This window comes from Carassius carassius, chromosome 43, assembly GCF_963082965.1.
Source record: "Carassius carassius chromosome 43, fCarCar2.1, whole genome shotgun sequence".
NCBI classification, from domain to species: Eukaryota; Metazoa; Chordata; class Actinopteri; order Cypriniformes; family Cyprinidae; genus Carassius; species Carassius carassius.
The window spans coordinates 14,633,529-14,658,210 of NC_081797.1; the positions used below are offsets into that span (position 1 = coordinate 14,633,529).

Consider the following 24,682-nt stretch of genomic DNA (forward strand, 5'->3'; position numbering starts at 1 on the left):
ATCTGTGGCTGCCAGAATAATTCTGTAAAATACACACAAAGCAACTTTAAAAATTAAACTGTAAATTTTATTTTAAAACTGTTGCAATTTACAAAACAAATTTTAAACCAGTAAATCCAACCTTCACTTACTGCTGAATTAGCATAACCACGCTGCTACCAAAATCTGTTTTGATCCTTTAACATATACTGGCAACCAGCATAATAACACAGGTGGTAAAGAGAAAGACACATGGAGAATCCAAGTTCATCATAAGCTTTTCCATAAGCCAAGGTAAATCCTAATATATAGAAGATGAACATTGTCATACACACAACCACAAAACACCATGGTAACACACAACACTAAAATAATACAATAAACATTCATTTAACAACATAAGATATATAAGCCGTAATTAATTTGTAACAAAACCTAAAACACAATTATTTACACGCAATAACATCAAAGGTGAAACATTACACAGGGAATGTCATTTACAAGTTGACTTGTTCTTTGTATTTTCCAAACCTGTAATTTTTTGTATTTTATTTTAAAATTACATTTTATGTTCTGATAGATCAGTTTTCACCATATATACACTCACCTAAAGGATTATTAGGAACACCTGTTCAATTTCTCATTAATGCAATTATCTAATCAACCAATCACATGGCAGTTGCTTCAATGCATTTAAGGGTGTGGTCCTGGTCAAGACAATCTCCTGAACTCCAAACTGAATGTCAGAATGGGAAAGAAAGGTGATTTAAGCAATTTTGACCGTGCATTGTTGTTGGTGCCAGACGGGCCGGTCTGAGTATTTCACAATCTGCTCAGTTACTGGGATTTTCACACACAACCATTTCTAGGGTTTACAAAGATTGGTGTGAAAAGGGAAAAACATCCAGTATGCAGCAGTTCTGTGGGCGAAAATGCCTTGTTGATGCTAGAGGTCAGAGGAGAATGGGCCGACTGATTCAAGCTGATAGAAGAGCAACTTTGACTGAAATAACCACTCGTTCCAACCGAGGTATGCAGCAAAGCATTTGTGAAGCCACAACACGCACAACCTTGAGGCGGATGGGCTACAACAGCAGAAGACCCCACCGGATACCACTCATCTCCACTACAAATAGGTAAAAGAGGCTACAATTTGCACGAGCTCACCAAAATTGGACAGTTGAAGACTGGAAAAATGTTGCCTGGTCTAATGAGTCGATTTCTGTTGAGACATTCAGATGGTAGAGTCAGAATTTGGCGTAAACAGAATGAGAACATGGATCCATCATGCCTTGTTACCACTGTGCAGGCTGGTGGTGGTGGTGTAATGGTGTGGGGGATGTTTTCTTGGCACACTTTAGGTCCCTTAGTGCCAATTGGGCATCGTTTAAATGCCAAGGCCTACCTGAACATTGTTTCTGACCATGTCCATCCCTTTATGACTACCATGTACCCATCCTCTGATGGCTACTTCCAGCAGGATAATGCACCATGTCACAAAGCTCAAATCATTTCAAATTGGTTTCTTGTACATGACAATGAGTTCACTGTACTAAAATGGCCCTCACAGTCACCAGATCTCGACCCAATAGAGCATCTTTGGGATGTGGTGGAACGGGAGCTTCGTGCCCTGGATGTGCATCCCACAAATCTCCATCAACTGCAAGATACTATCCTATCAATATGGGCCAACATTTCTAAAGAATGCTTTCAGCAACTTGTTGAATCAATGCCACATAGGATTAAGGCAGTTCTGAAGGCAAAAGGGGGTCAAACACAGTTTTGTTCCTAATAATCCTTTTGGGGCGAGTGTAGTAAGTGAACATGCTATTAAAGGGATACTCCACCCCAAAATGGAAATCTTGTCATTAATCACTTTCCCCCATGTTGTTCCAAAACTGTAAAAGCTTTGTTCGTCTACGGAACACACAGATATTCTGGATGAAAACCGGGAGGCTTGAGACTAGTGTTGCTTAAGTAAATTGTGACGCGTGGCCCGAGCTCTCTTGGCACACCTGCACCTGCTCATTACGGGCTGAGTGGTCACAGCTGCAGCCCATCAAGAGTGGGCTTTATAAGCAGCGTCGACGAACACAGAGGTGAGAGATGTCTTCAAAAGACTCAGCTAACAGTTCTCTGTGTTTCCCCTCCAGACAGCAGCGTGTGACCACCAGCCCGCTTAGGACACGGACCTCACGGACCCACACAGCATTGCGCACTGAAGGAGGAAGAGAAGGCTGAGCACTGAGCACCGGAAACCCCCCCACGTTGGCTATTTTTTTCCTACATCACCTCAATAAAATCCACCCTTCGGGGAACTTACCTTGATCCTCATGTCGTGTGCTTCTTCACCCCGTCACACTGGTGGAGAATGCGGGCATTGCAGTGAAGAAGTCACCGACCAGGATCCCACTGCATCACTATCACCATTAACTTGGTTTATTGACGGACGTTTTCTCACATCCCCTTCCTGTTTCCCCAGATGGTGCTCCTCCCCCAACGATGGAGGATCTGTTAAAGCACCTCACCGAGGTGAGCATCCGCCAGCAACAGATTATGGAGCACATGGCCTCCTGACAAGGGGTAACGGAACGAGAGCTCGCCGCCCTCCGCATGGCGGCCGCCCCGCGAACTCCGCTACCTGACCCCCGAGCCGGGAGGCTGGGGAGCGAGCGCTGCCCTTTCCCCGGAGGGTGGTCCAGGAGCGACGCGCGCCGGAGGGCACCCAGCGACCAGTCGGCAGGCTGGCGGTTCCCGGGCCACAGGATGAACCCATGCCCACCGAAGCTCCTCACTCCCCTGGGCGTGCTTGGCTGGCAGGCTGTGCCGTCCACGCGGAAACCCCAAAGCAGGTCCCACGGGCGGAAGTGAAGGTAAATGGCCGGCCGGCCCTCGCCCTCCTCTATTCAGGCAGCGCAGTCACCCTTGTCCGGCCAACAGTCCTTCCTCCACGGCCGGAACCCAAAGCCAGACTGCCCATCACCTGTGTCCACGGCGATACAAGAGAAGTACCGGCACGGCGCGTCACCATCGTGGCGCCCCCTGGCGCCTAGCCGGTGGAAGTCGGGATCATCAAGGATCTGCCTGTACCGGTCCTCCTCGGCAGGGATTGGCCGGGGTTCGACCGCCTCTTCGCCTCCGCGAGCCAGCCTGTCAGCCCCGCCGGGAACCACCCCCACACCGGACGACCACGAAGCCCCGACGGCGTCCCGTGCTGCTGGCCTCGGACAGCCCCAGAGAGGGTGAGTCGTCACATCATAACCCTAACCTTTATTATGACCCCTTCCAGCAGGTTACTGGGGCTGGGGCCTTTGCCCGAGAGCAGCACGAGGACGACCGCCTCAAACACTGCTGGGCCCAAGTGAGGGTAGCCGATGGGAAGGACCTCCAAATGGCACCCCACCCAACACCTCAATTCGTGGTCAAAAACGGCCTGCTGTACTGTGTTGCCCAGCGGAGGGGGGAGGAGAAAACTTTAGTTGACTCATGAACAAGTCAACCTGTTGTTCATTATCTGGCTCGGCTCGGTGTTCATCTTCAGTTTTCTCTTCACAGCAGTTCAGTCAGTGTACTGTTTGAGTACATGAATTACTCCGGGATATTGATTTGTTTGAACTCAGAGGGTCAGCCACATTAAAAAAGTTAACAGCTTAAGTCATTTGTGGATTAATGCGTATTGGAGACGCAAACCATTTCAAACGATTCAGTTCGATTAGGTGAACTGGTTCAAAAAGATCTGGTTACATCAAATGATTCGTTGGAGGGACTGAGAGCTCTTGGACTAAATCTAAAATATCTTAAACTGTGTTGCAAAGATAAACTGAGGTCTTACGGGTTTGGAACCACATGAGGGTGAGTTATTAATGACATAATTTTGCTATTTGGGTGAACTAACCCTTTAAGCTGATAAGCAGAGATATAGCACAGGTGTGCGATCTTGTTGAGTGAATATATCACAGATATCACTGGAAAGTTTGTAGTTCGGTCGGATATGTAAAAAGCAAGCAAGCAAAACTGCACAAGTTACTAAAGTTTTTTGACAATAGAGCGAGAGATGCGTGAGAGAGAGAGAGAGAGAGAGAGAGAGAGTCAGAGAAAGATACGCGAGAGAGTCCGAGAGCGAGCGCTTCTGTTGCATGTTCTTGATTGGTGTTCACTCCATTAGCGCATGCATTTGGATTAAAATTAAATCGAAAATATAAAACAAACAAAAATGATATGGGCATTCACTCTAAACAACATTTATTTTAAACGTCAAGCATACACGATTAAAGCAAAAGTGAAACTAAGCAGACTGTGTGAAATGCGCTAGGCTATAAGTGTCTCTTTCATTCTGCATCAATGCAAACGTCTTTAGCTTGGTTTTGGTTATGGTTTTTATTCGTATGCGAGGGTCCTCGTACATTGAGCACAGTGTCACAAATTAAATCACCAAAATATTACGCCATACTCATATAATGTATAACGAATGGTTCCCTGCATTATTTTAGGAAAAGGTTTTGTGATTACAATATTGAGCTGCTGCAATGGAGCAGCTCTAATGCAGCATTAAAATGTACAGTGAAAGTAACAAAAGCTTATACAATACATTTTAACAGGTATAATTAAGTATGGAAATAACTGAAGGAAATATATGTTTGCTAAATTAAGCCAACTAACTTGATTCTTCTTCTTCTTACTATTATTATTTTTTATTCTCTGTAGCCAACATTTGTAAAAAATTACAAATGCTGTGAAAATACAGTTATTGGTATCGGTATCGACGAGTACCAAAAATGAAAGTATTGGTATTGGACTCGTTCTGAAAAAAGTGGTATCGGTGCATCCCTTTTAAAAATTGTCTTTGATTTTTCAAGGTCTATCATTGCAGTCAGCAGTTGTTGCATTCCTTCCAAAAGAAGTTAATTAAAAAGCGCCTTCCATAAAATAAAGTGTCTCATAAGGCTCCGGTGGGTGAACAAAGGGCACCTGTAGTAAATCGATGCGTTTTTGTAAGAATAACATTCAAAACGAAAAAATCTCTTTAATCTAGCTTGCGCTCAGTGTTGTACACAGTACAACAGTGGAAACTCAAGCATACTGAAGCACTCAGAGACAGCCTACAGAACACTTTTTAGTACAGGGAAGCAAATAATATTAATATTTTAGATAGAAATAAAATATACTCCACACATATGAACTTATGTAGACATATGGCTTTAAATCTGTAACAATTTTGTATTTTTAACTATTTTTTATATAAAATAAAAACAAATAGTACAATACATTTTCTTACAGTAAATCTAAACTTCTATAACTTTTTAATACTTTCATTTTATTAAAATATTTCACTTCTGTAATAATCTGCTAAATTGTCTTCTTTAAAAAAGAGACCACCCTTTAGTCTGTATTCACAACCGTTTTTTCGTGAATTTAAAAAAATACATATATAGATGCAGTAAAGGGGATAAAGAAACAAAAAAAGTCATTCTAATCTTACTGGTTAACGATCAACTAATGAGCTTTGGTTGATGGTCAGGAATAAGCAAAATGAACAAAATGCTGTCATTCTACAATTCTCCACCAGATTTACTATACTGCGTGCAAGTTCAGGTAACACAAAAACCTGCATATATGAGCTGATACCAGACGTGAGATTTGATCACCACTGCCCACGTCCATATTGATAAACTCCAAGTTGAAACGACCATACGCCCAATTGTCATACAGTCATTTCATAAATGAGGCCCATTGTCTCTGGTATTACTATTATTACAAATGTATAATAAAGTAATAGTTGCCCCCCGCCCCACCTCAGATGTACTCACCTTCAGATCAATCACTATTTACAATCGAAAACTTAACAAATATTTTGGTGGATTTTGATGTGGGAGGACAAAAGGAGATTGACTTTATTACTGGAGGAAGTGTGATTTATGGATTATTACAAACACACAATTTTTTAATAGTGTTTAAATGCCATTTTTTAATTTCTGCTTTTAAATAAAGAATGCAAATAATAAAGATTCATTTTTACTGCTCTATCTTGCAACAAATCTATTAATCCGCAGTAACAGAAGTCCGTTGTTCCCTCCTTAAAGTTTATTACTCTTATCTCGAGAAAGTACAAAGTGCAAATCATCCTCCCCTTTCTGATCAAAATTTGCAAACGTTCATCTACACCAGCGTCCATACTACTACGTGGCTCACTATGAGGGAACTTGGCATAATTTTGTTCATTTTTGCTGTAAACCACAACATTCAGGCCCAAACAACAAAATCAGGTAAGATTTAAAACAACAACAACAACATATTCAATTGTTTTATGAACGATAAAGGGGTTTATGTATGGTTTGGTCTTTATTTTTACCTCATTACTTAATGTTGAATGTAGAAAATACTATTCTCAAGGTCAAAGAAAGTGCCAAAAAAGGTCAAATCAAACAAAACACAACCATACTTTACGCGATGAAATTAGTTAAATTTAATAAATATATTCATTTGTATATATATATATATATATATATATATATATATATATATATATATATATATATATATATATATATATATGTATTTATGTGTGTGTGTGTGTGTGTGTGTGTGTGAATGCAAGCCTGATTTTAAGGAAGCAAACTGAATGTAGAATTGCAGTTTATATTTTAAAAAGGCAGAATTTAAATGCACTGAAGTTTTAAGAAATTTACATCATTTTAAGTGTCATTTTTAACTAGAAAAGGAATGTGCATTGAGACAAACCTTGAATTAATACTTAAAATTAAAAAAAAACCATAAAGCTAAAAGTATAGATCAGTTTAAAATGTTTCCTATAGAAAGATGTACTTAATTCCCAACAACTTTGATATTTAATAAATTAACGTATATTTTATGGATGTAATAACACTCAATTTGAATTAGTCTGAATTGTAATTCAGTAAATTCCACTTCTTGTCATTCCAAGTCAACTTCCTGTGGGGTGTGGCCAATTTAATTCAAATTCACACTCATGAATCCAGAGAGCCAATTATAAATTCAGAATTTTGCACAACCTTGTTGAGTTACAACCCTTTTTATGACTCTATTTAAAGTCTTGTATGAAAAAAAAAATATTTTTTATGTTGTTGTTGCAAAATTGTAACAAATAAGACTTTAAATTAAACTGAATTTGCATAATATTTACAGGAAGTAAAACCTGCTAACATTAAAAGTGAAGAAAGAAATAGTGGAGAAAGGTTAATGGAGCTACAACAGCATGTACAATTAACAGAACCAGAATACACATGGATTGGGAGGAGTCTGGATCTTTCACTCATAAAAACTAAAACATTTCTCATGACACTGGGCATAACTGAGTTATCACTGAGAATCAGCAGCTGATGTTTTTGTCTGTTTACAATTGCAAATTTACTTGGATTTACCACTTCATGTATTCAAAGAGAATATTTGTACCTGTACAAAAAGGTAGAAATGAAACCATTGTCTTGAGTTTTTATAGGACACACAATAAGGACACATTGGCTGTACAGGTCTAACACCCTAGAAATCATTAACATACAGTAAAAAAAATACAAGATTTACAATCATCATTAAAACTAGGTGTGGACTCTGCCAGACTAGTTACACATTACCATTCAAGATACAAAGATCACTCCCATTTCCATGGGTGCTTCAATCATTGATGAACAATGTAGCAAATGTAATGATGGGTTTTTTGGTTTTGTTTTTAATAGTGATTCTCTAAATCTTGTACACAGATCTAATACAGTACAAATCACTTTCTCTGTCTATTATTCCCTAAATTCTAGCGGCCTGCAGTCTAGAGCCAGATGAAGGGACAGGACCTGAGGCCAACGTTAGGTCTTTAATGTACTACAATGCAGAAAAAGACAACTGTTTTCCGTTCCGATACTTTGGGAGTGGTGGGAATGCAAACCGTTTCATGACAGAGAAGCAGTGCATGCGAAACTGTTCACACAGAGCTGATGAACTGTTTCCTATGGACGGTAAAAACATAATTGCTTTTATATATGACATGCATATGATTATGCATTGATACAATCATTTGTAAATTCAATCCTGTCCAAACAACACCCAAGAAACAATGCTCAATTTAAGATAATACTGCCACCCTGTGGTAGACACAATATTTGATATATATGTATTCATTTCGCTTTTTTTAACAGAAAGACGAGCTTGCTATCTTCCAAAAAAGCCAGGGGAATGTGTAAGTCGCTATCAACGTTATTACTACAGTCCTGAACACAACAAATGCATGTCTTTTTCCTGGACCGGCTGTGTGGGCAACGGAAACCGATTCCTCACACTAAACTTGTGCAATGCCACATGTTACAATGCAGCAGGTATGTGGCTAATAATGATTTTACCCAGAAGTATATATGCAAAAGTGCATGTTAATTGTGTATTTGTTTGAACAGATGAAGGCCCTGAGGAACATTCTGGTGAATCAATCGGTAAGTGAAACTTAAATATGTTTTAAACTCATTTGAATTTTTTTCATGCAATTATGTTAATGTATTATTATCCCATCAGGAATTATCTTGGGTGTTGTGTTTGGTCTTATTGGTGCCGTTATTCTCATTGTGGTGATTGTCTTTGCTGTCAAGAAAAAGTATGTCATTACAGTATATACTATATATTTTTGTGTTTGGCTTTATTGGTTTTTACTGACAGTGTTTTTGTTGATACATGTTCACATGGAATCTTCTAGGCCTAGATCAAAGAAACATGGGAAAAAAGAGGAAAAGTCTGCAGAGCAACCACTGAAAGAGCAGGCCATTGAGATGGGAGGAGGAGAAGCAAAACCAGCCACTCTTGAAGTTTCTACAGGCCAACCCTAAATTTTTAGCCACAAATGTACATTGAAACTTTTAGCCAATCATTGTTTGCATAAAAAAAAGATGTACAGGTAAAAATGTTTGACTGTAATAAAAAGGTACATTCATAATATTCCTGTAGTTTATTTACTTGTACATTATACTTGTGTCTATATTTGGAAGGCCATTTCTAATTTGCAGTGTTTTATATGTCTGCTAACCTGGCCATATCACAATAAACATATAAAGTAGAAATGTCTGCATTGTCTTAAATGCCTTGAAGTGGGGAACAGTTTGCCTGTTGGTGCTTGGAAATATATATATATACATATATATATATATATATATATATATATATATATGTGTGTGTGTGTGTGTGTATATATGTGTGTGTGTGTGTGTGTGTTTATGATGTTAGTCAATCATAGTTTAAGGGTTTCACTTCAGAAAATATTTATTATATTTTAAAAATAATTATATTTTGCATTTTTAGTATAATTAATTTATTTCTACTAAATAAATACATACAAGTTAACACTTACAGAACATGTTATTTATTATATTGCTATCCATAGTTTTATTCACAACATCATACAGTTTACAGTTTCAGAACACCTCCAAAATAATACTGACTTGGAAAATAGTTACACAGTCGAATCTCGTCCCGAGACGTCCAAATTTGCTCATATCCCCACTTCATCTCTCTCTCTCTCTCTCTCTCTCTCTCTCTCTCTCTCTCTCTCTCTCTCTCTCTCTCTCTCTCTCTCTCTCTCTCTCTCTCTCTCTCTCTCTCTCTCTCTCTCTCTCTCTCTCTCTCTCTCTCTCTCTCTCTCTCTCTCTCTCTCTCTCTCTCTCTCTCTCTCTCTCTCTCTCTCTCTCAGCGTTTATCACTGCTCTGCCTACGAAGGTTTCTGAATGAATCATGTCTTATTACACACGCTTGTTTAAACATACCGTGCAAGGAAAAGTAAAGCAAACTCGAGACAATAATCCGAGTTAAGACCGTTTAGTACGCTTTCTATTTTTCTGTCTAGGTAGGGCTCTCAGTAGGTTTTGAGACAGCCCTAATGTGTGCATGCATGTCTGCTCTCTTAAACCATAACAACACACTGACTTCACTAAGCAGAGCAACATCACTCCTCAGTATTTACACGTTTAAGAATCCACCAACTGGAAAGCGAAAACACATTTTGTGTCTGTTAACACACACTTTTGGAGGTTAACCTACCGCAGACATCATCCAGAAGAGGACAGACTGGGCTCACTCGTGCTTTAGCTAGCACACAGACTCATGGAGTGCCCTCACCTGAGTTCCAGTGTCTGTCTGACGGTGGATCCGACCCGGTTCCCCAACGGTTCCCCTTCCTCATGGTGCTGCTCCGGTGAGTTCACGTTACATGCGAATCATAATTCATTAACAACGAATAATAATTAAGTCAGTTTCCTGCAAGAGCTAGCTAGCTCGAACTAGCCGAACCGGCTAACTGCCTCATTGCTCTCAGCAGCTCGCGCGAGGAGGCTTTTGTGTTTTTGTACAAATAAAACCGAAAAACATCTCAACATATAACACAACGTGAAACGATAATATTTGGTAAATGTGCTTTATTGAATATTAAACCCACCAACCGAGTAGTTTAGCTTCACACAGAAGTCAAACTTGCTAAATTGAGAGTGATAGCGGAAAGCTTATTGTTCTATGAAGACATTTCAAGGAAATGTTTTGTTTTAAAAAATAAAACAAAATACTAAACTACTGTCGCCGTTTTCCTTTCGCTTTCGCCAGTTTATTTCACCGTTTCAGAAGCTTGAGTTAGGTTTTCTTTTCTTAATTACTTTTAATCTTGTATTATTGCGGTTGGCTCTAATTTGTCATTTGCTTTAATATGAATTACAGTAAATGATTAACATTGATCTTCATATGTAATGCAGACAAAAGCAGTCTATACAGACAGGGCTCAAAATAAACCGGAAATAATGTCTGCAAACGTTTTAACAACATTAGTGTAACGTTACTACATTTGTGGCTTTACATGTGTAAGAAAGCACTGAAATACAAAGGGTCTGAAAACTTTTTCACTCCTTCTTTTTGGACTTGGACATTTGCTGTAGGTAGGAAAGTATTAAGAGTGGCAATTTAAAAGCGAGCTATTGTTGATGGTAATTATTGGCTTAGTGTGGGACTGCTTTTACAGGGGCCGGTTTTCTGGAAAAATGCTCTGGAGAACATTCGGGTAAGCCATTAAAGGTTGGAGAGACCTTTGAAGTAACCCATTAGGACTCATGGCAACCAATTTGTGGAAAGAAGTGCAGGATCTAGTGTTTGTTTGTCATCATTATCATCAGAATCTCCTTGAAAGGCTTAGATTTCCTCTATAAATAAAAATAAAATGTAGGAAGTTGGTTTATTAGAGATATTATAGTGATAGACAAATATATAAGCCTAACCTTACCCCCACGCAAAAGTTTGAGGTCGACACCATTTTTAAAAAATGTTTTTGGAAAGAGTTTCTTATGCCCACAAAGGCTCTAAAATGTAGTACAAATAGCAATGTTATTTAAATTTTAGTTTTACTATAACATTATAATACCATTCCTATTTGTACTTTTATAATTAAAAGAGGAAACTAATCTGATGTATGGTTGACATTTGAGGCTTAATACTATAGAAAAGCACTTCATTTTTTTCAGTTAGATTATTTTCAGCTTGTTTATTTTCATATAAAAATGACGCACGCAGTTGCATCAAACAATGTTATAAACGTCATTTAATGTAAATTGTGATAACTGTAATTAATAATCGCATTTACAATTTTAAGGGAGTAATCTACAATAATGATTTTTGTCATAATCATGCAGCCCTATATTTCAGGCATTACACTCTGTAGATATTGACATTTATGATTAAAAATACAAAAAAAAAAAAAAAACAGTTTCAAGATGAGATTGCTTTCATACTAACTTACATCAAATGTTAGTTATACTTTTTTACCAGTAGCATTACCAACATATCATGCATCCATAAGTATTACCTAATAGGTTATGATGATGTGTATTTTTGTCTAAAAATGAATTGACATGTTAGATTACACTGAAAACCCATGAACATTTAGGGTGTGACGCCCAGTGGCCCCTCAGCACACCCACGGGACATGAGAAATGCCCCATATCTCTTGTTTAACACATTTCACACTTATGAAACATGTTAATCATAAGTACTGCTAAAAAAGAAGAAGTAATTACTTAAATGACTGAACCTTTAATATCATATAATTGAATAAGACTTCAGTTTCACTGCACTTTATGGCCGATTCTTTGGGAAAATCGCACACGACATACCTGTTTAGGTGGCTTTGTTCCTAATAACAGCGTGATTGTGTTAGAACATTGCTTCTTTTGTGTGAAGCACATTATATAAAGCATGCTACAATAGCACAGCATTGGCGCTTTCTTAATCAGCACACAGGCGGTCAGCAGGTACGAGGAGACAGAGGGGGTCTATTGACTTTTTCCACATTTGTTGGGTCGTGCACAGACCAGCATTCACGAGAATCGACCGTTCCTTAGCAACAGCTAATTCAGATGCTTGTTGTGCGCTCAGAGGGAAGGTGATCAAGGCAATTAGAAGAAAGCGCTCTCTCCCAGCAGGCCACAGCCAGAGATTACATTCGCACAAGGTTAACATGCCACCTTATCTCTGCACATTACACAGATCTTTATTATACACTAGGTTTCATGTATCGAGCATGTGGGTCTGGTTTCATACATCTGTTTATTTAACATAACAAAATTATGTTTGTAAAATTACATTAAAAAAATTATTATTTAAAAATTATTTAACATGCTATAAACATTTAAGGAATAATTTATGGTGTAAAATATATATATATATATATATATATATATATTTTTTTTTTTTTTTATTACTATTTTTTAATCCCAAGATTACTTGTGTGGGTATAGTATAGAGCTTGAAAAACATGCTTATACTTTTTTAATAATATAATTTTATTAATAATGGTAATAATAACTAATTATTATATGTATATGTAATATAACTAGTTATTATAGGTGTGTAATATATTAATTTTTAAAGCATTTTAAGCCCAAGAGAAGCTGACACATTTTCATGTGTAGGGAAAATAATTAATTAAAACATTTAATAAATAAATAAATTAAAATGGTCTTGTTTTATACATTTGTAAAATGCCAAATCATATCATGGATGTTACACATATGCTGTATATTTTGATAGTTTGCCGGTCAAACAAAAGCCCATGGGTTTGCCTGACGTGTTTGAACGTGCATTGTGGAAGGTGAGTGCTTAAATTGATATTTTCTAGTCTGTGTGGTTTTGTTTCTTTTATATAGGACTTCATAGAAATTCATAGTTCTTGATTGTTCAGAATTGTTTAAGCTACATTAAAATAAAATAAAAATTCAATTGAATTCAAATGAATTACATTCTAATATTAAATTTCACACATTAAATGACCTCGCATCTGTTTTCTGTGTCAGGTATGTAAACGGCCATGCAAAAAAGCATTTCGAGGAGATTCAGGCACCAGGAGGCAGTCAAAGGAAGCCCGAGCGAGAAAAGTCGAGTGAGAAGAGTCAGCAGCACTCTGTGTGCATGGACTGTAACAGTTACAGCACGTTCTGGTTAGTTTCTTCCCTATTTTTCTCTCCAGAAATATTTTTCAATTTACAATAGTAAGATAAGTGTCTTAAAGAGACAGGACATACATTATTTTTCAGCTGTTTTCTTTCCTGTAGTTACAGATGTGATGAATTTGTGGTGAATGACACAAAACTGGGGCATATACAGAGGGTCAGAGAACATCTGCAGAGTTTGGAAAAGTACGTCTGGTGTTTGTCGATGTGTTATGATATATAAGTAAAATCATCAACCATCACTTAAATACATCGATTATATTATTGTTTTTGAACTGATTTATTCTCTTTTTTTTCAGCTCTGTGTCTAATACTGACAGACAGAGGAAGAGAAAACTGTCAGACAGTTCCTCTCCTGACAGAAAGAAAGACAGCGTGAGTTTAATTGGATTTTGGAAGTGTGTAAAAGACCCTGGTGTGCTGAGATATGGTTCAGAAAAATGTTGTATGTCCATCCACATATCTCACCACATATTTCATTGTTAATAATTACTGGAAGGTAAAAACTTCCCCATGCAGTGCAGATGACTCCGGTTTCATAACCCTACATATATATATTAAATGTTGACACATTACAATTACAGTATAAGTTACAGTTGCAGTATAATGTAAGAATGTACCCAGATTTTTGCTTTGTAAATTTTATTAGCGAAGTGCATACTTTTTCATTCCAACTCTGGATGCATCATTTATCAAATGTGTTCTGGATCTATAATTTTCTTTAATGTCACCACACAGGACAGCACCATAGCACAGTGTGCCACGGGCCTCCGAAACCTGGGCAACACCTGCTTCATGAATGCCATTCTCCAGTCCCTGAGGTAAGAGCGATGCATAACCCGGCAGGGTGTGGGTGTCCCAGCTGGTGGAGGCTCAAAGCCTCCCTGTGCTCTGCTGGCTGGTAACGGTGCCTCTGTGGCCTGTGAGCTGGCTGGAGGAGAGCTTGGTGGGCAGCCAGGGGACGGATTAGGCCCTATGCCTGCCTACTGCAGCCAACCTTACACTCGCCGGACTAACGGTTAAACCACAGCGAGCAACTCATACCAAATATCACATAAACCGTTCAGCTGCATTACCACGAACTACTGAGGCAAACATTCAGATACACTACCCTTTTTAACATTTATTTAGCAAGGATGAATTAAATAGGTTTTACATCTACAAACAAATGCTATATCTACAAACAAATACTGTCATTCTGAACTTTACTTTTTATCTAAGAACCTGAACAAAGTGAATGGTTTCCACAAGAATATTACAGTAGGACAACTGTGATAGCAAGTAAAAATAATACAAACCCGATTCCAAAAAAGTTGGGACACTGTACAAATTGTGAATAAAAACAGAATGCAATGATGTGGAAGTTTTTAAATTTCAATATTTTATTCAGAACTTGGATATACCTTTCAGCATTGATGGTGCCTTTCCAGATGTGCAAGCTGCCCAGGCCACACGCACTCATGCAACCCCTTCTGAACTGAGCGCCGATAACAACTTGGGTTGTCCTTGTCCTCTTTAGTCCGGATGACATGGCGTCCCAGTTTTCCAAAAAGAACTTTAAATTTTGATTCGTCTGACCACAGAACAGTTTTCCACTTTGCCACAGTCCATTTTAAATGAGCCTTGGCCCAGAGAAAACGCCTGAGCTTCTGGATCATGTTTAGATATGGCTTCTTTTTTGACCTATTGAGTTTTAGCCAGCAACAGCGAATGGCATGATGGATTGTGTTCACCGAAAATGTTTTCTGGAAGTATTCCAGAGCCCATGTTGTGATTTCCATTACAGTAGCATTCCTGTATGTGATGCAGTGCCGTCTAAGGGCCCGAAGAGCACAGGCATCCAGTATGGTTTTCCGGCCTTGACCCTTACACACAGAGATTGTTCCAGATTCTCTGAATCTTTGGATGATATTATGCACTGTAGATGATGATAACTTCAAACCCTTTGCAGTTTTTCTCGGAGAAACCCCTTTCTGATATTGCTCCACTATTTTTTGCCGCAGCATTGGGGGAATTGGTGATCCTCTGCCCATCTTGACTTCTGAGAGGCACTGGCACTCTGTGCCGCTCTTTTTATACCCAGTCATGTTGCCAAGTGACCTAATAAGTTGCAAATTGCTGCTCCTTATATTTAAACTTTTCCACCCGCTTTTGCTACCTGTCCCAACTTTTTTGGAATGTGTAGCTCTTATGAAATCCAATCCAATCCATCTATATTCTATTGTGAATAAAATATAAGTTTATTTGTAATTTATTCCATTCCTTTTTTACTCACAATTTGTACAGTGTCCCAACTTTTTTGGAATCGGGTTTGCAGTAAGAAATGTTTATTGTGTTAAATCATGCTATTGCTCATTCATGTAAAAATATGCTATCCATGCATTAAATCATTGCTAGCACCATGTCAAAACATACTAGCAATGTTGTAAATAATGATAGAAACATGCTAGCAAAGAAAATAAATGATATCAACATAACATACATGTTAGCAGTGCTAAATCATGTGCATACATTTTTAGCAATGTATTAAGTCATTTTAAAAGTGTATTGCTTTTTAATTAGTTATGAACGCATGATTTAACATGCCTGTAACATGTTAACAATGTGCTAAATCATGCTATCAACATTCTTAAACATTCTAGTAATGTGTTAATCTTATTAGCAATATGTTAAAAACATAAAACGTTAAAAAGCTATGTGCTAATTCATATTAGTATGTTAACAAAATGCTAAATTATGCTATCAACTTTCTTAAACATTCTAGTAATGTTAAATCACATTAAAATGTTAGCATGCTAGTATGCTAAAATGCTAAATTGTGCTAGCAACATGTTAAAAAGGCTAGAAACATCTTAACAACACATGTTAATCAATCTAGAAATGTTACCAGCATAAAAAACATTCTAACAGTATGTAAAATCATGTTAGAAACACGTTACGAAACAACATGTTAAATCATGCTAACAAGATGCTAAAAAGTGTTTGCAACATTTCTCTGACTAATAAAATCCTTCAAACTTTTAAGCTTTTCTACGTTATTTAAAACATACAGACAAGGCTTTGACAAGTCAACATAAAAGTTTGTCATCAAACTGCAATATAATTTGAATTACAGTTTTAATTATTGTAAATGGATCTATTGTTGCTGAGCTGTTATCGTTTTTTTTAAGGCCTGGATAAAACACTAAACCTACCTAAAAAAAATCACATTTCCATTTGCGCACTTCTGCTGGCCATGATCAATGGAAAAGGAAGCCTTGGCAAAGTTACCATAGTATTCTGGCATACTGACACTGTTTAATTTGCGTTTGGAAAGATATACCGAACGGTCGTAACTCAGAAGGATCTTGAGTCATGTTGAAGACATCTCTGTTTGGTTACACACTGGTTTTTGTTTCCTGTCTCCAGTAACATCCAGGTGTTCAGCTGTTATTTTAAGGAGCTGCCCTCGGTGGCCTTACGAAGCGGGAAAACCGCAGGAAGGAGAATGTACCACACCAGAAGTCAGGGGGACAGCAGTGTGTAAGGTCCTCTCCACTGAAATTCAAATGCTGTCCTTTATTTTAAAGAAATAGTCAGAACATACTTTCTATAATGTAAGCCCTCACAATATATGTTATGCCAAGTCATATACAATACCAGTCTAAATGTTTATGGAGTGGCTATAGTTTTTTGTTTCCTTAAAGATTTATTATACCTTGACAAACATCTACGGTGAAAATGACGATTAAAAAAAAACAGTGTATATCAAACTATATAAAATCTAATATATATATATATCTATATATATTTATAGAATGTGAAATTCTGATATTTTAGATGTATTGTTAATTAAATATAATTTTAAATATATACTTTTTATTAATTTTAAATTACAACTTAAGTTATATGTTATTATTTGGTAAATAATTTACATGATAAAGTCAAAAATTCAGCTGACAAAACACTGTGGTTGACCGTTGACGCAATCCATGTTTATCCTTACTACAACCTGTATTTAATAGTCTGAGTCTTTTTGTTGTTGTTGTTACCTTGTTTTGTAGTTTGTTTATGGTTTTGAAGATGAAGGAAGCCTATTTATTTTGTTACCCTGAACATGAAATTATGTGATGAGTTACATTGTGTTGTTTGGTTTAAGCATGTTTTTTTCTCTGCAATCTGTCACTCTAAGAGCAGGCCTGATCTTTCAGTTTATAGGCACTGTCCTGGTGTCTCTAATATACTGGAGACCCTGTGATGTCCATTAACATACCTCCATTTCTCTGCTCTGTTGTGCAGGTCTCTGGTCGAGGAGTTCAGGAAAACACTCTGTTCACTTTGGCAGGGGAGTCAGACTGCCTTCAGCCCAGATGCTCTCTTTTATGTCATCTGGAAAATCATGCCAAGTTTCAGGTATCATAAAAATCACACAGCTAAACAATGTGTTGCGGTTCTTCCAGGATTTGTCATCCTGAGCTTTTATAAAAATATACCATGAATTTCACCAAAATTCAGTTGAATTTTTTTCATTATTTAAGCACTTAGAAAAATATTATGTCCATTTCTATTGGTCATTGGTCGGCCGATTTGGATTTTTTTTTTTAACGGCCGAATTTCATTCTTGTATCTTTTTTTTATTAGAGATGAGTGGTTGATGGCTAGACAGACAGACAGATAGACAGACAGATAGATAGATAGATAGATAGATAGATAGATAGATAGATAGATAGATAGATAGATGTCAGACTGCTTAAGTTAAAGATCGATGTAAACACATGCATAAGTACACATGCATACACCAAGTAAATGTTATAATTAGAAATAAATAATTAGAAAATTAATAGAATGAAGAAGAAATTTGACCTTGATTTAAAAAAAAAAAAAACCCTGAAAATACTTTAGGTAGGAGCTTTGTGATTTTGTAATCTTATTTTATTTTAGTCTTTTTCCACAGAAACATGAAAATAAAAAGTGCAGAAGAAATATATTTTCTTAAATAAGGATCAGTTTATCAGTGCTGTTTCCAAGCTTCCCACACTTGTCTAAAAAAGAAAAGCATATCAGGCAAATTTATCGATAAATTAAAAATGGCAAACATTTGCAGATATATCAGCCATAGCAATATATATTGGTCAGTGACCAATTTTTGCTCTCTGTTTTGTGTACTAAATGTATTTAATATTACAATATTAAAAGTCAAATATTACTTTTTTACTACTATATTATTATCTGTAATAATATTGCATAATATTAAACAGTAAAAAATTTTATGTAAAGTGTAAAAGGATTAGAAATGATACTGATAATGTTGACATGAATATTGCCATTGTTACTGATACAGTATATGTTAAAACATGGATGGATAGACAGATAGACAGACTATATTGCCAAATGTTTAGGGACACCCCTTTCTAATGAACAGGTTTGACTACTTTTGTAAAATCTTAATGTTTAGGCATATAATGATATTTTAGGGAATTGTGTGCTTCGTATTTTATAGCAACAGTTTGGACAGGACCCTTTTCTATTCTATTCTAATGATTCAGTCAGTGTGGAAGAACTTGACTGGTCTGTAGAAAGCCAAGTCCTCATCCCAGCTGAACACCTCAGGTGTGACTTTAAATGCAGATCTTGAGCCAAAAACTCATCACCAAACACCAATGACTTGTACATACTGGTACATTCATTTTAGACACTTCCAAAACATTTGCAACAGAGATGGAAAACCATTTTTAAATACATGAATTGTTTCTATCTTTGTTTCAGCAGTTTTGGAAGTGCCTTTTTCTGTTCTAACGAAGGGGGTATCCATATACTTTCGTCCATACAGTGTAGATAAATAGATCAAACTATTTAGATATCAATCAATCAAACAATTATTTTCTCTAAAGTAACTTGCTGACAAATCATTTAAAATAATTCTCTTAAAGAAGTACATTTTGACTTGACAGTCTGGTGTATTTTGCAGGGGTTACCAGCAACAGGATGCTCACGAGTTCCTGCGTTACCTTCTGGATCATCTCCACCGAGAGATGCAGGGGAGCAAGAACGGGTCGCCCAGTCCCACCCTGTCCCCGGACCGAGCCAAACTCGCCTCCGAGAACAAATGCTGCATGTACGAACATATAGTCATAATTTGTACCCCCAATCTACCTTTGTTTGAACAAACAGGTCAAACCTTACACCACTCCATGAGCAAGCAACCCTTCAAACACAAACCAGGTGCCACAATATTTTAACATGAAAAATAAAAATAAAAAAAGTACAGTTTGTCTTCAGTGAACTACACAGATGGTTCAGGGCAAATTTCTAATTCGAGGTAGGTCTATCTCAGCAGGTCACCCCTCGTTCCATATCTCCCCTGCTAGTTTAGCGAGTACGTGGGCAGCAGTGATAAAGATAACTCTTTACGCCACGCAGTGGGAAGTCTTTTCCGTACACAGACACGGCTGTTCCCACATTTGCCTGCTGCTAGAGCCAGAGCCACCCTGTTGTGTTTGTATTAATAGCTGCAGACAAGTGAGGAAGCCCTCGGCCGAGAGCTGCGAGGGTGACCTGAGTGGATTTGCAGGGGTTATTGAAAAGGAAGTGCAGTGTTTGTGGCGTGCTCAGTGGATTGTGCTGAACAGAATGGCAGGTTAATCCTGCTGTGGATAGACGGACTAGATGTGCTTTCACAAAGTCCTGTTTCCGTCCAGCGCTCTCGGGATCGGACTTCTGTGGGTTTATTTAATAATGTAGAGCGGTTTTGCTTTTTTTCAGAAATGGGACCTCCACTATTGTTACATCTGTGTTTGGTGGCATCCTGCAGAATGAGGTGTACTGCTTGATATGTGGCACCGAGTCTCGAAAATTTGATCCATTCCTAGGTGAGCCGTCAATTCAGTCTATTTAAGCTTTGAAGGCTTTTGTTGCAAAGGTTACGCTAAATCTCACTCTCCTCTAGATCTCTCATTGGACATTCCCAGCCAATTTCGAATCAAGGCCAGGAAAGACCAAGAGCCGGGACCGACGTGCACTTTAAATGGTAAGAGATGTTATTAGATACTATTACATGGCTACATTTTGGTTGACTTAAGGGTATTAATTTTTGCACATTCAAAAATAAATACAACCTCACGTTGTGTCAGAAACATTTACACACTGCCTCTGACATAAATTTTTTTTGGATCAGGTTCTATTATTTGCCTGCTTTTTGTTTTTATCCGTAGCAAGTATTTTGATAGGAAAGGATAATGATTCAAAAATAAAAATGCATACGAAAATTTCAAACTCCTTGTGCAAGGACCTTTAGTCAGTATGTAGGCCTAATGTCTCTTAGATTGCCTTCGGAGCTTCACAGACCTCGAGGAACTGGATGAAACCGAGCTGTACATGTGTCACAAGTGCAAAAAGCGACAAAAGTCCACCAAGAAATTCTGGATCCACAAACTGCCCAAGGTGATGGATGTGTAGAAATATCCGATTTTTAAATAAATGGTGTTTTATGTCATATGTAATGGTTATACAATGTCTAATCCATGTGTAGGTGCTTTGTTTGCATCTGAAGAGGTTTCACTGGACAGCGTTTCTGAGGAATAAGATTGACACTTATGTAGAGTTTCCGATGCATGGCCTTGACATGAAAAGCTACTTGCTAGAGGTGAGTGAACCATTTGTTTTTGTAATAAGTTCTATGTTATTTAATTAGTTTTTAATACTTAACATTTAATATTTAACATCCTAATATTTAATTATTTTATTTAAAAATATTCCAAATAATATTAGTATTACTGTTAATTTAATATCAAAATACTAATTTAATATTTAATAATAATACAATTTTTAGAGATAATATTAAGTAATAGAATAATAATAAGGTAACAATGTAATGTGTGTTAATTAATATTAAATTAAATATAATACATTTATATTATATAAAATGTAACATTTTTAAGATTTTTTTATATTTAAATTAATAGCTGTAAAAAATTATTTTATATGAAGTAGTGAAATGTTACTATTAATTGATCAACTACGTATTAATTTAATATTTAATAAGTTTTATTTTTAAAGTTAATATTAAGTAACAATACAGAATTAATAAATGTTTTCATTTGTTCACTTTTAAATAATGTTAAATTATAATTACACATATATAAAATAAATTACATTGCATAAACTTTTATGAATGATAAATATGATTACATTATAAGTTATATGTTTTAAGTTACAAATATGTAAGATAATAAAGTATGTTATTATTTTACTTCAGTATAGTAGTAATTTGAATAACTATCACAAAATTTTATTCATAATTGTATAATTGAATGTAATTATTAGGGCTATCAGAAACGACATGAGGGTGAGTAAATTATGATGACTTTTTTTTTTTTTGGTGAACTAGGCCTATCCCTTTAATGTTTTTATTATTATTATTTTATCTAAATAAGAAACAAAATCTGCCAGTAGGTGGCGGTAAATGTCTTTTTTCATTTCATTCAAACAGCTGATTCATTAAGGAATGAAGTAAATGGCTCTCTATGAATGATTCTTTAACCTGTTGAGCGGAACGGTTCCACGTATGGAATTTAGAATGTTCGGTGACATCACATAACTCCCAAATTCAAACTGCGTTTTCGCACTTAGGTTGATGCTGAGACGATGCTGCACTTGTTATATAATCACAACCATGCAGTGTTTTTAACCACATAATGTGGTTAACAGTTAACTGTATGTAATGTATGATGATGTACAGGTCTGGGGCCAGGGCCAGTGTGTTAACTGCGTTAAAATATTTTAATTGCATTATTTTTCATATCTATTTAATTAACGTGTTAAACGGACAGCCCTAGTAATTATATACCTTTATAAAAAGCATATGGTTAAAATAAATATTACAATATTATATAAATATAATTTTTAGTTATATTATATGATATCTTGTTTTATGTCATACTGATTTCATAACAATTCTGTAATTCTGCTCAGCCTGAAAACAGCTTGCCAGAGAGATGCCTGTATGATCTTGCTGCAGTAGTGGTGCATCATGGTTCTGGGTAAGTAAACGCTGGCCTTGTTCTGTTATTGACAATATAACACTGTTTCTCACTTCCCACGACTGTAATGGAGATATATTTCATTTGTAGCACACATCTCATTTACTGCAGCAGCCTAAAGTTGGGTTTCTTTGTCCTCCACTAGAGGGCGATTTTATATCAGTAGCTCTGCTAATCAGTTCACGCTCTGTACAGATAATCAGATCACTGTCCTCTCCCACAGCATCGGCTCGGGACATTACACGGCATACGGGCTTCACGAGGGCCGATGGTACCACTTCAACGACAGCACGGTCACTCTGGTCAGTGAGGAGGCTGTGCTGAAAGCCAAGGCGTACATTCTGTTCTACACAGAGCACACCGATCAAGAGAGTCCAGCCAAGCTTTAAGACTTTATCCAGATCAGTTATGGGACCTTCATACGTGTGCCGTCATCTGTCTCTTGTCTTTTGCTATCCAGTTCTGATTTTTTACGTCACAAACCTCAATATAAACCGAATTGCTGCTTGAGTTTGGACTTGATGACTTTTCGTTTAATAGACTGTCCCAGTTTTTGTCTTCATAACGCCACCAGTGTGAAATGAGATTCCAAAGGCAATTCTTCAGGGGGATTTTGGTCTGCCGAATGAACTCAAATTGACTTTAGAAACAAAATGCTTTACAATTGATTTTTTCCTCTTCTCACTTAGTGTTTTTCCGTCGTCTGAAATGATGACAGCTGTCACGTTTTGACGTCTCTTACTCACGCCAACGATCTGCTCACTGCTCCAGGAAAAACCGTTTCTGTTCGGCTCGGAAATTCATTCTTGTCTCCTGAGCCTGCTGTTCATTGATCTAGGTTGATGTGGAGGTGTTTCCGAACTAAAACTTGAAATGTGTGATTTTACATGACAAAACAAGATGTCGTCTGTATCACAAAGCAGTAGTTGACTCTGATCACCTCACTAATGTGAAAATGACTTCCGAAGGGTCCAGTAGCTCACGTGTCTCGTTTCCTTAACGCTTGAAAGTGTTTGACCAGATGTAAACTTCCTGTCCTTTTAGAATTAAAGGGATGCAGATTGTGCAAAACTTGGTTTGTGTGTTTATTGTATTATTTTCAAAATTAAAATGTATGCAATAAATTATTGTAATAACGGATCCATTTGGCATCTTATGTTGGCCAAGACCTCACTTCACAAGTTCTGAGCAGTATTATTTTAGTAAGTATAGATTTTATGAATGATTGTTGATTTATTTTTTTTATTTTTTGAGGGGGGGGGGGGGGTATTTTAGTACATTAAGTTAAATGAGAAATGTTGCCTGGGCTAATAGCTGAATTATATAATAAAATAAGTTCAAAGTTTCATGTTAACAAAAGATTTTTTTTTCGTGGTTTTAGTTAATATTTCCAGTTCTGGCTGACATATAAAAAGACCAATCATTGTTTAGTTTATTTTTATAGAACGATTGGGACCATGTAAAGCTGAAATCAAGTTATAATCCTTTCAACCTTGTACCTTTTTAAGATGGATTTTGTATGCAAATGTTGTGCAAAATGAGCCAATCAGATTATTGCTTGCTAAAAAGAGAAAGTTCATGCCATTTGTGTGTGTGTGCATGCAAATATGCATCAGATGGTCCGTGGGTGTGCCGTCTGCAGCGGAGACTAGCTGTGCCCCACTTCTGTATCCCACAATACAAATAGGGTACAAAAAAAAAAAATCATTAATTAATTTTTTTTGTTGAACAGAGATAGAGGAAGTAAAACTAAAAATGTGCCACATTTGATAATATTATGTCAGTTCAGTGTCTTGCATTGTTAGTGTCTGGCCTTTTCTGTTATCAATTCTACAACAAAAAAAATCAAGATTATTAGATTTATTAATTATAAATTGCATGAATATTTTATTTAAATATGGCAAAATAAGTATTAAACACATCACCATTTTTCTCAGTAAATATATTTTTAAAGGTGCTGTTTACCTTTTGTCGGGAACAACCCAAGTAATCCATGCATACAAAGACAACAACAAATAAGTTCAGAAATTAAGTTCTGTGTAATGTGTATATATATATGAATAATGATAATATTATTATTAAACATTTTTCACAATGTACAGTGATCTCAGTTAACTTGGGTGTATTTTGCATACAAAAGAACATGCAGTTGCTCAGTTTGAAGTGCTGACACTGAAATGAATGCTTCTTTATGTGCTGTTC

At 36.7% G+C, this 24,682-nt stretch overlaps 3 protein-coding genes across 3 annotated transcripts in view; 2 read left to right on the forward strand and 1 right to left on the reverse strand.

The window, feature by feature from the left end:
* Positions 1-17,809, reverse strand: part of ca12 (carbonic anhydrase XII) — a 38,611-nt gene extending 20,802 nt beyond the window's left edge. The window contains exon 1 of the mRNA XM_059536806.1: positions 17,716-17,809. The gene's annotated coding sequence lies outside the window, so the exon portion shown is untranslated. The remainder of the gene's footprint in view (positions 1-17,715) is intronic.
* Positions 6,088-9,044, forward strand: si:dkeyp-73b11.8 (BPTI/Kunitz domain-containing protein). Its single transcript, XM_059536257.1, has 6 exons — positions 6,088-6,242; positions 7,764-7,961; positions 8,142-8,318; positions 8,394-8,429; positions 8,509-8,587; positions 8,687-9,044. Exons 1-6 carry the CDS (start codon positions 6,170-6,172, stop codon positions 8,814-8,816), a joined length of 693 nt encoding a protein of 230 aa, XP_059392240.1. The 5' UTR covers positions 6,088-6,169; the 3' UTR covers positions 8,817-9,044.
* Positions 9,698-23,551, forward strand: usp3 (ubiquitin specific peptidase 3). Its single transcript, XM_059536808.1, has 15 exons — positions 9,698-10,174; positions 13,045-13,105; positions 13,308-13,451; positions 13,566-13,649; positions 13,763-13,838; positions 14,202-14,284; positions 16,872-16,985; positions 17,742-17,855; positions 19,411-19,557; positions 20,205-20,311; positions 20,389-20,469; positions 20,764-20,882; positions 20,971-21,084; positions 22,413-22,480; positions 22,704-23,551. The coding sequence occupies exons 1-15, from the start codon at positions 10,084-10,086 to the stop codon at positions 22,867-22,869; spliced, it is 1,569 nt and encodes a 522-aa protein (XP_059392791.1). The 5' UTR covers positions 9,698-10,083; the 3' UTR covers positions 22,870-23,551.
* The last annotated feature ends 1,131 nt before the right edge of the window (positions 23,552-24,682 follow it).